At 25.7% G+C, this 18,850-nt stretch overlaps 4 protein-coding genes across 4 annotated transcripts; 3 read left to right on the plus strand and 1 right to left on the minus strand.

The window, feature by feature from the left end:
- Window positions 1-411: 411 nt before the first annotated feature.
- Window positions 412-3,254, plus strand: LOC129612413 (conserved oligomeric Golgi complex subunit 4). The gene is made up of 7 exons (XM_055525994.1): window positions 412-607; window positions 662-1,690; window positions 1,753-1,886; window positions 1,947-2,550; window positions 2,613-2,798; window positions 2,849-3,075; window positions 3,125-3,254. Exons 1-7 carry the CDS (start codon window positions 509-511, stop codon window positions 3,165-3,167), a joined length of 2,322 nt encoding a protein of 773 aa, XP_055381969.1. The 5' UTR covers window positions 412-508; the 3' UTR covers window positions 3,168-3,254.
- LOC129612414 (ATP synthase mitochondrial F1 complex assembly factor 2) lies at window positions 3,221-4,373 on the minus strand. Its single transcript, XM_055525996.1, has 5 exons — window positions 4,204-4,373; window positions 4,039-4,148; window positions 3,792-3,986; window positions 3,557-3,737; window positions 3,221-3,507 (listed from the first exon to the last, which is right to left on the minus strand). The coding sequence occupies exons 1-5, from the start codon at window positions 4,352-4,354 to the stop codon at window positions 3,257-3,259; spliced, it is 888 nt and encodes a 295-aa protein (XP_055381971.1). The 5' UTR covers window positions 4,355-4,373; the 3' UTR covers window positions 3,221-3,256.
- A 2,505-nt stretch (window positions 4,374-6,878) lies between these two features.
- Window positions 6,879-8,707, plus strand: LOC129612454 (transcription elongation factor S-II). Its single transcript, XM_055526051.1, has 2 exons — window positions 6,879-7,140; window positions 7,409-8,707. Exons 1-2 carry the CDS (start codon window positions 7,072-7,074, stop codon window positions 8,291-8,293), a joined length of 954 nt encoding a protein of 317 aa, XP_055382026.1. The 5' UTR covers window positions 6,879-7,071; the 3' UTR covers window positions 8,294-8,707.
- A 390-nt stretch (window positions 8,708-9,097) lies between these two features.
- Window positions 9,098-17,882, plus strand: LOC129612455 (defense protein l(2)34Fc-like). Its single transcript, XM_055526052.1, has 3 exons — window positions 9,098-9,785; window positions 17,068-17,386; window positions 17,477-17,882. The coding sequence occupies exons 2-3, from the start codon at window positions 17,069-17,071 to the stop codon at window positions 17,645-17,647; spliced, it is 489 nt and encodes a 162-aa protein (XP_055382027.1). The 5' UTR covers window positions 9,098-9,785; window position 17,068; the 3' UTR covers window positions 17,648-17,882.
- The last annotated feature ends 968 nt before the right edge of the window (window positions 17,883-18,850 follow it).

The following is an 18,850-nucleotide window of genomic DNA, read 5'->3' on the forward strand; positions in this document are numbered from 1 at the left end:
TGTTAATAAATTTGAAATTGATGATTGAAAAATTAGAAAATGAAAATTAAGCTATACAATTTTTTTTTATACCTATTTTTTTTAAAGTAGTTTAACCGCTTTTAAAAAACACGCTGAACGATAATAGCGGTATCAAATCTACAGCCTTTGTACACACACATATTTTAACAGATAATTTAAAAAAAACGGTAACAGTAAAATAAAAATTTAAACTAAAAAATTAACTGGATTCTGGGCGATTTAAATGTTTGTATTCTATATGAATTTTGACATTTCGTCGCGGAAAATTCTGTTTTTAACTTAAATTGAGTTTTTAATACAGTAAATTTACTAATAATTCAAAATAAACAACACGATGATTTTCATAACAATATAATGTAACGTAACGTGTCAAAATTACATATTTTTCATTATAGAAAAATCTGTTGTTCTGTTCTGTAATTAAGATTAACTTATCATGTTACTTGTTATTTAATAAATTTAAATTGAATAATTCATATGAATAAAAATGCCGAATTATCAAGAAATCGAAGAAACATTGAAAAAGCTTAAAATATCATCAGACGAAAATATTGATAGCGTAATATCTTTAATTGATGAACGAGATGTATGCAAAACAAATTGAAATTTGTACTTTTAAAATATAATCTAATTTTTTTAGCATGAAATCCAAAAAGAATTGGAATCGGCATTAGCAAGACAATCTAGTATTGAAACTAGCATGTCATCTTTTCGTCAAACTTTAAATGATTTAAAAAATTCTGAAAATGAAGCCATGAAATTATTTGAGCTTATAAAAAGTACCGCATCTTTATCAGAATCGGTAAGCTCAAAAGTTCGAGTTCTTGATACAGCAAGAAGTCGAGTCGCAGAATGTCAACAACGAGTCCAAGATTTAATCGACATAGAACTTTGTGCGAAAGGTGTAATAGCAGCTATCAAGGATGAAGACTTCGAACAAGGTGCTATTCATGTCAGAAGATTTCTTTCAATGGACCAAAATCTTCTTCAACGAACGGCAGAAGATGTTTCAGAATCTGTAACAACGGTTAGTGAAGCTGTACGTATTTTAGAAGATGCAACAATTAAAATGCGCGAGTTAATTAACCAAAAATTTGAGGAAGCGGTCAGGAAGGATGATCTAGCTTCAGTTGAAAGATTTTTTAAAATATATCCCCTCTTGAATAGGCATCATGAAGGTATTGAAAAATTCTCATCTTATATAAGTTTAAAGTTGGAAAAAAAATCCCAAAAGGAACTTCGAAATTCTATTGACATTGCCAAAGCTGAAAAACGGCAAGCTGTTGCATTTGCAGACACACTAACCTCTCTATTGGAAAATTTTGCTCGAGTAATTGAAGTAAATCAACCCATAATTGAGAGTTGTTACGGATGTGGATATTTATTTGAAATGTTCTTAATATTACAAAATGAATGTGATAAAGAAGTAAAAAATCTTTTATTAGAATTTAACAAACATCGACAAATTGCAAAGAAGGTCGGGCAAATAAATGAATATTTGAAGAGTGGAAGTTCAGGTAGTCAAAATTCTGGACACTATCGTCATTCTTCAGGAGGCGGATCAGTCGATAAAATATCACCAAAAGATGTAGACGCACTTGCGATAGAGATTACCATAATGCACTCTAGAGCAGAGCTTTATTACAAATTCATGAAAAGAAGGCTATTTGTAAATTAGAAAATTTAATTTCCTTGCTTAATACTTTATGACGAATTCTTTATAAATTTTAGAACGACATCCAAAAAGCGAATTCAGACGAAAATGAAAAAGATTTAAAAAAAAAGAAATGTGAGGAAACAATAATGAAATGTGGACTAAGCAGACAAATGCAGGAACTGCTTGGAACTTATTTATTATTTGAAAGGTGAGACAATATCCATACCGTGGTTTCTGTAATACTGTTTTACTGATTAAATTTACGCAGGTATTTTATGGAAGAGAGTGTTTTGAAAGCAATAGCATTAGATACGTATGAAAATGGACAACAATGTTCAAGTATGGTGGATGATGTTTTTTATATACTACGGAAATCCATTAGACGTTCTATAACAACACAATCGGTAAATGGAATTTGCGCTGTAATTAATAATGCTGCAACCTGTTTTGAAGGAGATTTTATAAATGCTTTAAAAAATCCTCTTAAAACAGGCTATCCTTCGGGATATATTGATTTAGCCCAAGCTTATAATGTTATCCAAAGCTCTATACAACAAGGAAAAATTCAAACCAGCGACTCAGAACAAGCTCGTACTAACTTTTTAGTACAATTAAACAATGCCGACATGTCAACAGAATTCATTGAAACTCTATGGGTAACCATGAGTGAAGAAATTCAAGCCTCATTCCCTTCAATGACTAAAACTGAAAGTCAAATACTAGACAGTTGTATGACAGAATTAAAGTCTGTTAAAGATATGCTAAAAGCAGTTGTCGACTTTGGTCTTCAACAACTGAAATCAAGTGCAATTAAACCAAGATTAAATCCATGGGTCGATCAATTTTTGAGTTATAATCATCATTTAACAGAAGTATAGAAAAATTTGTGATAAATTTGTTTCTATATTATTTGTAATTTTGTATTTAACTTTAGGAAGAGTTATCTACTTATGAAGCCGGAGAAACCTTTGTACAATTTTTAATAGTACAGATTGACAGTTTATTGAACACTTTCAAGCCATCGCTAAGTCCGAGAAATTATGACGCCTTGGTTAGCATTTTAGCTTCAGAAGTAACATCGCGTTTAGAAAGAGCAATAAAAAAATCTACATTTAACAGAGTAAGTACATAGAAAATTATAAAATAAATATTTATAGCAATTTTTCACAGTTAGGAGGATTAATATTGGATCAAGAAGTTCGTGCTTTGGGTAGTTATTTAACTGGAGCAACATCATGGTCTGTTCGAGATAAAATGGCGAGATTAACACAAATAGCAACTCTTTTAAATTTGGAGAAAGTTTCTGAAATAACCGAATATTGGAATCCAAATGACGGAAACGATATGCCAACATGGAGACTTACACCAAATGAAGTGCGGACAATATTAACTTTAAGGTAAAGTATATAAATAAGTCTTACAGTTTCCTAATTTTTAATTTTTTAGGAGTGATTTTAGAATGGAAGATATTAAAAGGATTAAAATATAAATAAAAGTATCGTAGTTCTATAGTTATGTTATTGATTTTACAAAAATATAAACTGAAAATTTTTAAAACAATGATTTATTTCAAATTGCTCAAGTTATTGATTTTTGCCTAATAAAATTTTCTGACCTATTTAAATGGATGAAAAGAATTGATGCGGCTAATCTAGCTTGTAAGTCCTGCTGTGATAAGTCATGGGACCATTCCACTCTTCCCCAGAATTTTAGCTGGTATTCTTCCTCCAAACGAGCTAAGTGCACAGCTCTCTCAACATCTAAATATTGATCAATAACAGCAAAAGCTAGTATTATTGATTTTAATGTGTCAATTGCAAATGTAATCCCTAAAATTAACAAAATATGTTTTCTGTGTATGTAATAACTTATGATTACCATGCAAAATTTCATCATTGTAGGAGTTTAGATATTTGCTAATTTTCATCTTGTCATCTGCTGACATTTTTGGTGAACTAAAATCTGTTGTCTTTTGTAAATCAGTATCATATCGCTTATTAAACCACTCAATAATTGGATCCCATTCTTTTTTTTGTAACTTTTTAAGATCTTTCTCATCCTAATTTTCAAATTATATAATCAAAACCATTATATAAAAATATTTGATATATACTTCTGATTGAAAAAGAACCGTATCCGAAGATAAGAAATTGAGACAATAATTCACCATATCCGATTTTTGCAACTTATTTGGATTATCTAAACATGTAAAACATAACCCTGTTAAGTGCATGGAAGATTGTTTAATTTCATTTTTTTGACTATCCCATTCATTTGCTACAGCTATTGCAAGAGGTTCACTTTTAAGCTAAAATTGAATTTTAATTAAAATAAAATTCAAACTACTCAATATTTTATACGGAAAAAGGTGCGCCAGTGGGAGTTTTCAACTTTCGATGATCTAAAGTTATTTCATATTTTCCATCACTATATAAAACACTAGTGTTTTTGAAAAATCTTTTTTTTGTTGCTAAAATGTATACTTTTTTAAATGACAAAAAAATTTAAATATTTTAACAATTTACCAAAACTTCTAAAATTAAGTTGCTGCCTTACTACGTTTCGCACTGAATTCTTCAAAACTGGAATTATGGCATTCATTTCTGTTAGATCTTTATAATAAGCAATAAAAATAAAATGTTTGTTTTTTTTTGTTATAAACATACATATGTACATACACGTTCAAACTTTCGATTGCATTTGACAACCAGTAATAACACTGTCTACGATTCCAGTACATGAATACCGATGGTTGTGTGATCAGCGTTCCCACTTGGGTACAATTATATCCATTTGGATGCCTTTTTGCTTTAAATTAAGCTTGGGTACAAAGATACTCAAATCTGCTAAAATGTCGAAATTAGCTACGTTTGAAAATTTTGCTGAAATGTGGATACATTTATTTCTTAAATACTAAATAAATATTACAAAACTGTCAAAGTGCTGCTAAAATTAAATTGAGAAATTGCTTTATTTTCAAAAAAATGTTATTTGCAGCTTTTACTTAACAGATCTCCAAATTTTGTAGCAGAAAGTAAGAACGATATTATATTAAATTGGTGCCACCGTTCTTGTGTTCAAATTTAGAACTTTTAAACAAATACATGGCAGAAAAATATTGCTGTAGTTGAAAATGCATTAATTGTACATTAAAATTTTTATGATGTCTTTTCCGCAGCTACGAAACGTGTATTTCTGACATTCTGACATTCTACAATTAAAATACGATAGAAGTTGTATGTGATTTCTTAAAGAATTTACTATAAATATTAAAACTCGCATTGCAGAATAAAGCTAGCCAATATTAATTGTGAGTTAATTTGTACAAAATAAGACGGCTTACTATAATAATACAACTTTACGAGGCTGGATACATTTTGGACACATTTTTTCTAGAAATCGGATACGTTTGTTATTACCGAGCGGGAACATTGTGTATGATGCTTCGATTCTTATATTTGTATGTTTTTTTTTTTTGGTTGCTTTTATCGATTACTGCGTTTATATGCGGCTTGAAGAGGACTTTCAGCTCATATAAACACTATTTGTCTTGAAATTTTCAAGTCAAGTTGATCCGATAAAATTATTAGCCTGACTTGAAAATAAACTACAAATTGCATATTTGCGATTGAAAATTTGAAAATGACAAATTAATAAATAATTCTTGTCAGTTAATGTCAAATTCAATTCCATCTTATAAATATTATTTCGATCTTTACAGTATGTGCGCAGATTGAAATTTCAAATCAAATGGTGAAGTTCTCAATGTACCATATAAAAGAAATAGATATCAATCATACTAAAAATTTTTTTATAATTGTACTATATAATAAAAATATGTACTTATTTAGATCTTAAATAAGTAATTTTGTATTTCATCATAAAAAAATTTCGACAAAAAATTTTCATGTCCAACACACAAATCAAAAATTAACACAGTTTAAAATAATTGTCATTGTCATTATAAACATTAGTCGACAAATGTAATTTGTTAAACAGGTGCAAATCTAAATTTTTGACAGTTAATGTGCATACGATGTTTTGTTGTTGTCATGAATAAAAAATTATGCACAAGTTTGCCGGACCTAAAACGTATTGCATAATTATGAAAAACCCTTACAAAGTTTATTATTATTTTTTTTTAAAAACGATAAAAAATTATAATTTTTTTGAAATTATTTAACACTGTAAAGTATTTTAAAAGCTTAAAAATAACTTCAAACTTTAAAACTTTTAATAACTTTAACTAATTTACTAATACTTTAAATAATTTAGAACTTTTACAACTTTCTACTTGTTTTTCGCATATTCAAAAAAGCCAAAGTATTTGTCAAAATAAATACCACTTGTCAAAATTAAATAATTGTTTTTAACTAGTTTAACTAAGTTGAAATTTGATTCTGCCTTGTTAAGAGACAATAACAATATTCAATTTTGATAAAACAAATATTGACAACTGAAACCAATATAAAATAACAAAAATCAAACTTGATTGTAAGTCCAAGAATAAAGAGCAACAGAATGTTACCATATTTAGCTAGAAAAGTAATACATTTTCCCAATACAAATACTATTAATTTTTTTCACATTATCACTATACATAAGTACTCTTAATCTTAAGAGTTTACTTAAAAATCGTTTACAAGAAGAAATTTAGCATGTCCTCTTATTTTAAAATTCAGACCCGGTCTCCTTGTGTTCTATTTCAATTCGTGTTTCTCACCTGCACTACATTATCGATGCCTTCTTTGACATGTTCATTTTATTTATAAATCCGTCAAAGATAGTGACTCTGGTTAAAAATATTTACTACCTTTTAAATTTCAAAATAAATTTTATATTTTGTGTTATTATATAACATAATAATTTGTTACATTAACAACTTAATTTAAATTATGTACTCAAAGTGAGTAAGTAATGCAAATATTTCACAGAAAAAAATGCCCAAATTCACATTAATATTTTTATTGTAAAAATATTCATGCAATTACTCCCCCAAGAATAATTGTACTAATTATTATATAAAAACTTCTTCACGCATTTATGATTAGATTTGAAAACCCATTATATACTTAATAAATAATGATATCTATATTTTATTTCGGCAAACAATCAATTCATTTGTAAAATTAATTTTGGATGAAATCTTCCTCATTAGGTATTGTTAATACTAGTAATAATAACATTCCCTGTGGAGTACATGCGCACGTACTACAATGTATAAAGTGTCACGTCACATCTCTATTTAATTTTTTTTGCAAAATTGATTGTAGCGTCACTTGCATCATTTAAGCAAAAGTTGATATTTATAATTATTTTAATTCAAGACGAATTAGTATAGTATACGATTTTTATTTAATTTAGAACATCTTGATAATATAAAAAAATTGAACATGAGTGTTGAGGAGGAGGTTCTGAAAATACAAAGAAAACTAAATAAAATGACGGCTCCAGATGGAACTGTAGGTTAAGTTTAATAATTGTTTTAGCATTTTGAACTATTGTTTTTAACGTTGCCTTTGACTAAATCTGTGGTGCTTCAGATAGTAAATAATATTATTTGTAGTTTATTGTTTACATTTGTTGGGCGGGAAAAATATGTTTTTTAAAATCAATCAAAAATTTAAAATTTATATTTTTATTTTTAAATACGGGACAGGAAGTCAAATTTCTGTAGTTCAAATTATAAATTGGTTAAAAACCTTTAAATAAAAAAAAATTATATTTCAGGGACAAGAACAAGCTTTAGATCTTCTAAAAGCCTTACAAACGTTGGATGTGAATTTAGATATATTAACAAAAACACGTATTGGTATGACAGTAAATGAATTACGGAAAAGTAGCAAAGACGATGAAGTAATCAGTTTGGCGAAAACTTTAATAAAAAATTGGAAACGTTTTCTAGGAAATACGCCGGCACCATCTTCAAATTCATCCAATAAGGAATCAAGCAGTAGCAGTACTAAAACGTCCTCTAAATCATCAAACTCATCCGCCAGCGGTAAAAAAAGAGATGAAGACAGTAATAATAAAAAGAAAGAAGAAAAGAAGTCTTCAGAAGATCGTTCTTCGAAACAAAATATACCAGTTCAAACATCATTTCCTGCTGTTTCCAGTATGACAGATGCTGTACGCCTTAAATGCCGCGAAATGTTGTCAAACGCATTAAAAACTGATGCAATACCAGAAGGTTGTGCAACACCAGAAGAACTTGCTGAAGAATTAGAAGATGCTATTTACGCTGAATTTAAAAATACTGATATGAAGTATAAAAATCGTATACGATCTCGTGTGGCAAATTTAAAAGATGCAAAAAATCCCCAATTAAGAATGAATTATTTATGTGGTGCAATAACAGCAGCTAAATTAGCGAAAATGACGCCAGAAGAAATGGCTAGCGATGAAATGAAAAAATTAAGAGAGAAATTTGTTAAAGAAGCGATTAATGATGCACAACTTGCTACAGTCCAAGGTACCAAAACTGATTTGCTTAAATGCGGTAAATGCAAAAAACGTGATTGTACATATAATCAATTACAAACAAGAAGTTCTGATGAACCTATGACCACCTTTGTTATGTGTAACAACTGCGGAAACAGGTGGAAATTCTGTTAAATATTTTTTAATACCGAGAAAGTAGAAAAAATCATACTTTTTAAAGAAAGAAAAAAAATATGAGGAAAAACGTTAGTAAATAATTATCCAAATTGCATCCAATCATAAAAACAATATTTTACATTAAAAGTTATTAACTGACAAGAAATATTGTAATGAGAATTGTTCTTATTCAAAATAAATTTTACAAAAAGCTAAAACAATTTTGATTGGTGTTGTGTATATTTCGCAATGAAATTTAAATTAAAGTTATAAAAATTAATTTTTTCTAGTAAAAGTTAAAAATAATTCTTAAATAAAAAGAAGTCAAAACTGTTTGCATTGAATAATTTTTATGAATCAATTTTCAAAGACAGAATGATAAAATGAATGTCAAATTAGAATACATTTATTTCTACCCTAAATACGTACATACATACATATTATATATTAAGTAAATTTTAAACTGAATTAACTTATAATATAAAAGTTTTTAATTTTTCAATATAAAAATTTGTAGATGTGTATTCCTATAATGTTGGTAAATAGGCATACTCATAATAGACATACCTAATTATATATGAAACTTAATATTTTTTGTTTTACACGAACTGTAATTTTTTATAAGTTATTAAATAATTTTTAATAAAAATTTTAAAAATTTTGAATACATATAAATCTATATAAGATATCTTCGGTTTTTAGTTTGAAGTTCGTTTTGATTTGTGTGCAAAAATCATTAAAAAGGAAAATAAAAATTTAAAGTCTTAAGATTTGTGTTAAAGCAATATTTTTATTTGAAATCTTCACTTATTAAAAATATCTAAGGCACTTAAACTGAAAACAAAACAAATGGGAAATGCTTGAAATATCCATAAAGTTCTTTAAAAACGAAATAATTAAGTTTTAATCCTCAATTTAGATGTGATTTAATGCTTTTTTTTATTCGTTCTTCAATCTGTTGTTTTTAAATTAAAGTTTTTTCCACGAAATTAATAAAACTAACTAAATTCACAAAGCTATAAAATAAAAAGTTTCAATTAAATTTAGCAATATTATGCATTTAACAATCTATTTAAAACTAATTTAGATGCTGTTTTACTTTATTTATGTATGTACAAAACTTATTGAATAATAATTAGAATGTACCAAAAAGCAACTACTAAACAAATAAAAGACAGATTCCTTAGGTGTAATATTATAACTTAGGCAAGTGTGCAAAATTTCATGACATAATAAACCATAAGCTCACAGTAACAATTACTGAAATTTATTAGATTTTTGGAAGGGTGAGCTTTCATCATATCCTACATATTTTTTTTCAATTTTTGATGTCAATATTATTATAATAACTCATTATTTGACCTTTGTTTGTTGAACTTCAAAAAAAAAGTTTACAAAATATTAACCGGTAATAAATAAAAGCTTCCATCATTACCATTATTAGGTTAATCTTCATTTAACTTTCGATTTGAGAACAATCAAAGAAATATTTTTTAAATTCACTCTTCAGGTGAGAAAAAAATTATTAATAAAATATAAAATTAGATGATTGTGTGTAAAACTTATTAGTCCCATTTATATTAATCTAAATTAATAAAATAAGTGAATATAATTAATAATTACCAATAAAATCGAAGAAATAAAGTTCGATTTTATATAGCTGCATATGAGTACATATGTGTATGTACTTATTTATTAGTTGTTGACTCTTTGTATGTGCATATATGAAAACAAAAATTTAATTAAACATTATATTATACTATTTATTTTTTAATAGTATTATTTAATAATTTTATAATATTTATATTGGTAATAAATTCGTTAATTTTGAAAAACACCTGTAGTTTAGTTTATGTAAATTTATTGGACTTTTTTTTGTAGATTCACACAAATAAACACAATTAAATTTTAGGGTTTAATATAATTTGAAGTTTAATTTAATTTGAAGTTCCAAATCAATAACTTTATAGAAAGTGAATCATGAAGTATTACGATTGAAAGAAAAAGACTTTAAATAATTAATTACACAATACGTAAAGCATAAAATTAAATAAGTACGCACATACATAGCTCCTTTTAGAATATTTGAAACCCAAAATCAAAAAAAGTGCACATTGATATAATATATACATATGTATAATAGTGATCTAATTTAAAAATAAGAGTTAAAAATAGGTATGTTTAAATTGTTATGTTAATTTAAATTTAAAGAGTAGATTTCTTGCAGTATTTTGTAGTGCAGACATTCAAATATAAAAGTTTTTCAAAATACATAAAATCAATTGTCATATTGTCATACATAATATCAATTAATATTAGTTGTAGATTATTGTTTTAGCTATAAAATATAATAATGCAAACTCTTAGAAAAATTCCTAATATAAGTAAATAATATTTAAATAATGAATACTAATGACTAATATTTAAGTTGAAACTTGAATTTATTTGATTCATCTTACATTTTAATTTAAAAAAATTCTAAATTCTTTCTTTTACATTTAATTGTTTTAACTTTTGTAGTTAAATATTAATTAAATATCTATAATTAGTTAACAGCACACTTATTAATAGGAAGTAAGGTTTGCAGACTCAAAAGTTTAATTTTTTTATAATAACTTTCATTTTTTTATAATAACTTTTAAAATTTAGGTGTATTTAAAAAATGAATATGCAATAATTTTTAAAATCATTACAATAATAAATATTCATGAATTAATTTTTCAAACTAAAATTTCTGGCAACTTATACTTATCTTAATTAGTATTTTTACATTAACAATGGTTGTTTGAAAATTTAATTTTGTTTTTTATCTCGACATGCAATATTTTAATAATTCAGTTAGCTTAAATTATTAATTTTTTTTGTTTCAGTCAAAGTAAACGTAAATGTCATAACAAATTTGCAAAGAAAATTATAATATTTATGCATAGATAAAGTTTTTTCTAAATAAAAAGGAGTATTTTTTTTTGCTATTCAAAAATTAACACAACTATTTTTAATCGAAACCGAATTGTATTGAGCTAAAACGAACAAGAATAAATCAAATACTCGTATTCTATAGTTTTATTGCTTAGCTATGTAGGTATGTACATATGTACCTGCATACATATTTAGAATTAACACATATTATTAAAGTAAAAATTATGTAAGTTTTCTATGTCCCTAACTAATTATGTAGTTAAAGCTATAATTAAATAGTTACAATAGTTGGTAACCCAAGGAAAATACAAAACTTATTTATTTCGTATTTTTTATTTTAAAATATTTAATTGATTTAATCAAAATGGTAATTAATTCAAAAAAAAAAAGTAAAACCTAAACCAAAATCATTCAAATGGAAATTTATGCTAATCAAATTAATTTACAAGATTTATTCGTTTCTAATCAATATTTAAGTACATATATACATACATAGGTATTTTTTCATCTTACTTTCTTTTAATCCAAAATCAAATGTTTCTGTACTTGGTTTAGAAAATTTAAAAAAAAATTATTTTTAAATTTTAAGAAATTTTAATTTAACATTTAAATTTTTCTTTTATAATGTAGAAAACTTGCATTCGGGAAAACCTTCTAGTTGTAGGACACTTTTATCAAGATTAGGTTCCTAATCAAAAAAAAAAAATAGTATGAAAATTTTTGAAATAATTTTATGAAAAATTTTTAACAAAATATAATATAAAAAATTGAAATTTGTAAAAATATATTATAAAATGTTTTGAAATTTGGTGATATGATTCTTACGACTTCTTTACTGTGACAAACAGAATAAACATAATTTTCAAAACTCTTTCAAAATTAAATTTACTTTTCTAGAATCTATTTATGCTACAAAGAGACAATTCACATGCAGATAGGCAATATTCCGGGAAAACTAAAGTCTGTTGTGCAAAAATTAAAAAGACTAGTTCTAACATTTTGTTAAATAAACATACATATACGAGTATAATACAAAATTAATGTTCTTTAGAATGTTATAAAAATTTTTTTTTGAAAATCGCGTTACGTAATAATTTTCCGTAACGTAAAAATTTTACGTATTTTACACAGTATTAAACTACCGCGTCATACCAGAGTTACTTACAGTAATTATGTATACGTATGTATGTACGTAGTTCTTTTGTAAGTTTTGCTTTTACAAAAACTAAAGTTTGAAAATATTTATGTATAAATTTTAAAAATTTTTAAAAAATTTCTTAAATATGTGTATTAGTTAGGTAAATTACTATTTTTTCACATTTTAAAATACATTAACAATTTATGATATACATAAATACATATGTACCTTCATAATGTATGTTTGTACATAACTTTTTTAAAATTTTTATGTTTTGGTTTTTTGAATATTGTGCAATATGTTGATAACAATTCGTATTGTATGCTTTGGAGTCTAAACGTGTACTTTACCTGACAAATTAAAGTAATATTAATAATGCCTACAAAGGTTTTTTAATTTAAACAAAATTATTAATACTTTTTACATAGGTACAATACTTTTATTGCTTAAATACATACATATTTTTATTTTCTTTGGCATTAAAACTTTTTAAAAGTAGGTACGTACTTACCTAATAAAGCTTATAAAACTGGTTTGATTAGATAAAAACTACTGGAAAAAAGTTTATTTAAAAACAATTAATTAAAAAATCAAATAAATAATCAAGAGAGTTTGCTGATCTCATTATAATTTTTCTTAATCTCATATATACACATACGTACATATTTATGTAATTACATATTCTTCATTTTTAAGTGAAGAATTCCAGGAAAAACTTTAATCTTGTTTTCAAAAGTTATATAATATTTTGTACGTTTATGTTTATATAAATATGTATATCTAATACGAAACAAAAAAAATCGTCATATAAAACATAAACTTTTAGAATTAATGTCCGAATCATTAAATAAAAACCTGTTTCTTTGTTTTATAACGCGAAATTGATAAAAGTATATGTACCTATATGTGCCTACATATGTACATACATAATTATATAATAATATGTATTTGTATTGAATTAAAGAAACTGTATATATGTATGTATATTATGTATAATATTCAAGTAAAGAAAATCGTTTGCAGTTGCTTTGTCTTGTACACATTTGACGAATATTAGAAAAATCAGTTAATTTCAATACATACAATGTAATATCAATTCCGCTGATTAAAAATTTACTGAATTTTTAGAACTAATGCAGCAAAACATAATTACAAATAGTTTTCTGAATAGAAATGTGAGCATAAGTATATACATGTATGTACATGCATGCATTTATACATATGTATATGAATATATGTTTTTATAAACACATTTATATAATATATATTTATTTATAAACACATATATTATATTTATTCATATAACAAATATGTATATACTCGTATGTATTTAGGTGTAAATTATTAATCAGGCACATTAATGCATTCTTTATGTACATTCATATATATGCGCTACCTCCATACATATCAATGTTTCCTTATTTTCCTCAATTTTCTAATTTTTAGCAGTTTAAAAAAAAAAATTGCAAAATTGCTTATTTGTTTCACTCTGTACATTCGTCCGTTGGAATTCCTCTTTACAAAATTTTTAAACCCTATGAAGTAAATTTTTGGTAAAACCTCAATTCGTGTAGAAGAGAATTTTTACCTATCTATCACTCTCTAACAGTTATAATAGTCTCTGAAAGTCCTAAAAATGCCATTTTTTGACTATTTATTGTAACTAACGCAGAAAGGTTTTATAGGTTTTATATTAACTCTTTTTTTATAAATTAACCGTTACGTTTTTTGAAATTTGTGATATCGTTCATGATATCCGTTTGACCGCAATTTATAGGAATCTGAAATTTAAGGAGCAGCTTTCAGACATTATAATTTATTTCATTAGAACATTCTTTCTCATCTCCACCACCTCCGCCAACTTCTCGCCCATCGAAAATCGTAAAACCTAAATTTTTGGTACTTTATATTATCGAAACTTCAAGCCTTTCCAAATTTCTATAAAAACGAAAAGCCAACCGTATTAAATGCCATGCTATTAAAGAGTATAACTATTCATCTTAACTCACTAATTTAACCGTTTAATTACACCATTATGCTAAAGTTATAAATTTTTTTCTCTTGCTCTCCCTAAATGTAGTAGTAAATTAATATATTTTGGTATATAAATAACAATAATTTGGATGACTTCGTACGACGTACACTGTTAAAAGAAGTATTTTCAATTGTTCAAGACAAAAGTGCTTTACTACAAACCATTGTTTTGATCCAACTATGTTTATTTATAAGCTCTATTATTAAATGGTTATAATTTGTGGTTCTCATATTGGTACTTTTGTTATTGACAACTATTAATTACAATTATGTTTCAGGCCAATTAAATACTATACGTATGTAATATGTATACAAATGTAAATACATATTTGTTTCACTAACAAACACTTTGTTTGTATTAAAAACTTAAACACTATTTGAAAATGACCTTTCATTGTTTTTATTTTGTGTTTCGAAAATGGTAAGTAAAACAGAAACTAAAAAATATAATTTATTAAAAAGCTTAAATTCAAGGAGAAAACAAAAAATTCTTTTTTTTTATTTAGTAAATCTGAAAATTCATTTCATGTTTATTAACACAATAAAGAACGATTAAATTATTTATTGTTTTTTGTTCACGATTAGTTTATACACATTGCTTTTACAAAGTCTGTGTATTTTTTTCTTAGTTAATTAATATCTTTATATACTTTTTTTGTTATTTACCATATCTAACGATGTTTAAATTCAATGAATTGAAACTTTTCATATTACATACATGCATGTACTTGTATCGATCTTCCAACCTTCAGTTTTTGAAACAGAGTAGACCGGTTAATTCCCAAATATTTTTTGATGAGCTTCTTTCGGACAATATGATCATGAATAATTAACCAGTTAATCAAGTGTTTTTATAGTTTAGCGGTAAACTATGTGTGTGTGTGTGTATAATTAATTTTTATTGTTAATTCATCAAACAGACTATAAAAATAGTTCATGTACATACAATCACCTTTTTAATTTTAAGCAGATGTACACGTGCGAAGGATATCATGATTTATATTCGTACTAATTAGAAGGAATCGCAAAATTTCAAAGATTTCATTAATCATCAAAATGATTGGGAATTTCGATTGATTTCGTTTGACAATAAATATGTAGGTGAAATATGCATTTATGCTACATGTAAAAGTTATTTACTTATAATATAATTATAGTTAATAGTAAATTAGAGATTAAAATCTAGTTGCAGAACATGTTTCTTTCTATTTTTTTTTACAAGAAATCAAAATTAAAAAAAAAACAAACGCTTCTGTTCAAAGAAAAAATTTGCATGCTGCCTTTCCCCGAAGTAGCACGAAAGTTCTACTAGCGCAAAATTTTAATATTACTACATTACAAGCCTTCAAAGCAAAATAATTTTACTTATATAACATAGGCTTTTTCTTATGCATGATCAATAGTAAATGGAATACCAATGAATTGTGAATTACATTTGCTTTTTATGCTTTATGATTGATATTTTCAGTAAATTCATTGGTACCTTTAGTTACCTTTATTAATTATTTTTGTAAATATTCGAATAAGTATTTTCAAAAACTGAAATTTAAGTTTAAAAGTTATATCGCATTGATGGTGAAATTAAAAAAAAATACATAATGACGGGTGATTGAATAATATTATAAGTTTCCACTTCAGCTTTTAGAAATATTTTAGCTTAAGATGCATATTGTAAAATTTTGCTTCAAACACTTTTTATTATGCATTGGTACATAAGTAATTACATATGCATGTGTATATACGTACATATTGTCTATAGAGAAACAACGAATTGAAACCACAACAAAAAAGAGAAAAAACAACAAAAACTTGAAAACCTTGTAAACGGATTTCTATTAAATAATGATGATGATGATGGAGTTGTACAAATTTCAGCTATTCATATAAATAAAAAAAATATTTATTTAAAAGGGACCTACATATTTTTAAAGCTTTTAATTGGGTACTCAAATTGAATATGTACATAATATGTAATTTGATTTTTCAAATTTGTCAACATCATATTATTTTTACTGTTTGCGATTGAATTAAGCTTAAAATCCATTATTTAAAAACCACCATTTTAAATCATTTTTTTAACTTTTTGCTTTTTTATGATCCTTAAATTGTATTATGATGTTACTACTTAGATTGTGTGATTTTTTTTGTGTCTCGATTGACTCCGGGCTCTGTGCTGATTGATCTTTTCATGGGAATTGTATGGGGTTGCGTTGACGAAGATAGCAACTAAGTATTATAAATAGCTTAGATTTGTTGTTCCTTGGGAGAAAATTGATTCGCTCCTGTTTCTGCAAAATTGGCCTGAAGTTATTTTATTCGGGAGTTGTTGGCGTTTTATTGTGGGCACCAAATATTTTGTCAATATCAAAGAAAGCTTTTAATCAGAATGTAATATACGTTATTATATATGTACGTGTATAAAGATATGCGAGTTAACGAAACTCTCACTCTTTCATAATTTTTTATTTTATTATATGATTCACTTTAAATGGTTACATAATATGGTTACATAACTTATGCATGTAGGTACACATAGTAAAAACAAAAATTGAAATATTTATGCATACAAACTTAAAAATATTTCATATTCCTATAAGAAATCCTAATTGTAAGAACACCTGTAAAATGAAAGGTTTATGTTTTATTTTCCTAAAAAAAAAAATAGTTTTTCTAATTTTTATTTGATTTTTTTTAAACACAGAATGATTTATTATATTTTGGCTGCAATTGCACTGTTAACTGCACCCGTATTATCATATTCAAGTGGAGCTCCAACAGCAGTTTGTGACACTTTAGCGCCACAGCACGGTGGTTTATTAAGTCAAGAAACAAATGTACCGTATACCTTAACATTAAGCTCAACTTCGGTTAATGATGTTGAACCAATAAGTATTACTTTAAAAGGCAATAGTGAAGCTGATGTTATTAAAGGATTTGTTATACAAGCTAGAGTTAATGGAAAACCAGTTGGTAAATTTGAGCCACAGGGACTTTCACAAACTATAGATTGCTCAGCCCCAGTAAGTGTATGGATTTATATAATAACAAATTTTTATGGGCATTATTATAAAATTAATTTGTAATATAAAAACTACAAAAATTCATTTTAGGGTGATACATTAACTCATAAAAAGATCTCAAAAGATATTAATCAAATTGACGCTAAATGGTATCCCAACAGTGGTTTAAAAGGTCAAAATGTACAATTTGTTGCAACTGTAGTGCAGCGCGGAGATATTTTCTGGGTGCAAAAGATCAATGAATCTGTTCAAGTTGTTTAAAGAAATTAAAGAAAGATTAAAATTGAAATTGTATGATTAAATAATATTAAAATGCTAAAATAATATTATATATGTATGTTGATATATTAAAAAAAAAGTTATGTATGTATAATAAATTAAAATTATTGAAAACTGTAAGAAAATAATATTAGTGGTAATATGGAAAATTTAGCAAAGGAAAATTTTTGATTTGCTTTATAAGCAGTTTTTGTAACGAAGCATAAATATAAACGTAAAATTTAAAAAACAAAACTACTTTAGAAGTTTTTCAACAAAATTTAAAAACAAAAAATGCTTATCAGTTTCACTCTTTCCATTTACAAAACTTTTATACCTTAAAAAGTTAAGAAAGTATTTAAATTATGTTAGTATCTTGTTATTCGAAAAGATAATTTTTCTACTCCTAGACCTAGACATTCTCCATGTCTTTTGAAATGATCGCCCCAGGCGATTAATAAAATATTAATTTTTAGCAACATATTTTTCCAAAAATACACGCTTTTCCAAATTTCTCAAAAAGCTAGCAGTCAATATTAATATCACCCTATATTCGAGTGTCGAAATCGGTCACTTCCTTTTTTGAAATCCAAAAGAAATGGCTTAGATCTCTCAATCAGATATTAAAATATCAGGAATTAAAATAACAGAACATTTTTAAAAAATAAATATACATACATACATACATACACAATTTTGGTTGCTCAAGAGAAAAGCGCCAAACAGTTTTATTCGAATTTATTTGTAAATTTTAAGCTTTGATATTTTTTATTTTTATAACTTATTTTCTTATATCAATGAGATTATATGCACAAATGTACGTAAAATCTTTGATGAAATGATAAAGAATAATTACAAGAACAACTGGTGATATTTATATAATAAGGGCAAATAAATTGTCAATGAACTCACAGCTCTCTAATTTTTTTAAATTTGTCATAATTAGCAATGCGTAGTCAGATTTCCGTATAAATAAAATAAAACTGTAATATTAATTTGTACTTAGAACTCATAAGAACAAATATTAAGAAAAATAAGTTGCAAAAATAACATGAAATTTTTAATAACACATATGCTATTCGTTGCCATACATACATACCCACACAATATTCTTAGGTGTTGAAAAATAATGGAACAAAAAAAAAACTACTAGTATTTTAAATTGTGTAAAAAATTATGCGCGAATATACCTACAAGTGAGTAATT

The sequence above is a fragment of the Condylostylus longicornis genome, unplaced genomic scaffold (genome assembly GCF_029603195.1).
Source record: "Condylostylus longicornis isolate FDR11 unplaced genomic scaffold, ASM2960319v2 ptg000072l, whole genome shotgun sequence".
Taxonomy (NCBI): Eukaryota; Metazoa; Arthropoda; class Insecta; order Diptera; family Dolichopodidae; genus Condylostylus; species Condylostylus longicornis.

What these genes read in the sequence shown, in the direction of transcription:
- LOC129612455 (XM_055526052.1), top strand. Translation starts at nt 17,069, where the DNA reads ATGATTTATTATATTTTGGCTGCAATTGCACTGTTAACTGCACCCGTA. An exon ending in CTATAGATTGCTCAGCCCCA is followed by an intron (nt 17,387 to 17,476) that starts GTAAGTGTATGG and finishes AATTCATTTTAG; the next exon opens with GGTGATACATTAACTCATAA.
- LOC129612414 (XM_055525996.1), bottom strand. Translation starts at nt 4,354, where the DNA reads ATGTACATATGTATGTTTATAACAAAAAAAAACAAACATTTTATTTTT. An exon ending in ACTTAATTTTAGAAGTTTTG is followed by an intron (nt 4,149 to 4,203) that starts GTAAATTGTTAA and finishes TATACATTTTAG; the next exon opens with CAACAAAAAAAAGATTTTTC. An exon ending in CAATGATGAAATTTTGCATG is followed by an intron (nt 3,508 to 3,556) that starts GTAATCATAAGT and finishes TGTTAATTTTAG; the next exon opens with GGATTACATTTGCAATTGAC.
- LOC129612413 (XM_055525994.1), top strand. Translation starts at nt 509, where the DNA reads ATGCCGAATTATCAAGAAATCGAAGAAACATTGAAAAAGCTTAAAATA. An exon ending in ATAATCATCATTTAACAGAA is followed by an intron (nt 2,551 to 2,612) that starts GTATAGAAAAAT and finishes ATTTAACTTTAG; the next exon opens with GAAGAGTTATCTACTTATGA. An exon ending in AAAAATCTACATTTAACAGA is followed by an intron (nt 2,799 to 2,848) that starts GTAAGTACATAG and finishes AATTTTTCACAG; the next exon opens with TTAGGAGGATTAATATTGGA.
- LOC129612454 (XM_055526051.1), top strand. Translation starts at nt 7,072, where the DNA reads ATGAGTGTTGAGGAGGAGGTTCTGAAAATACAAAGAAAACTAAATAAA. An exon ending in TGACGGCTCCAGATGGAACT is followed by an intron (nt 7,141 to 7,408) that starts GTAGGTTAAGTT and finishes ATTATATTTCAG; the next exon opens with GGACAAGAACAAGCTTTAGA.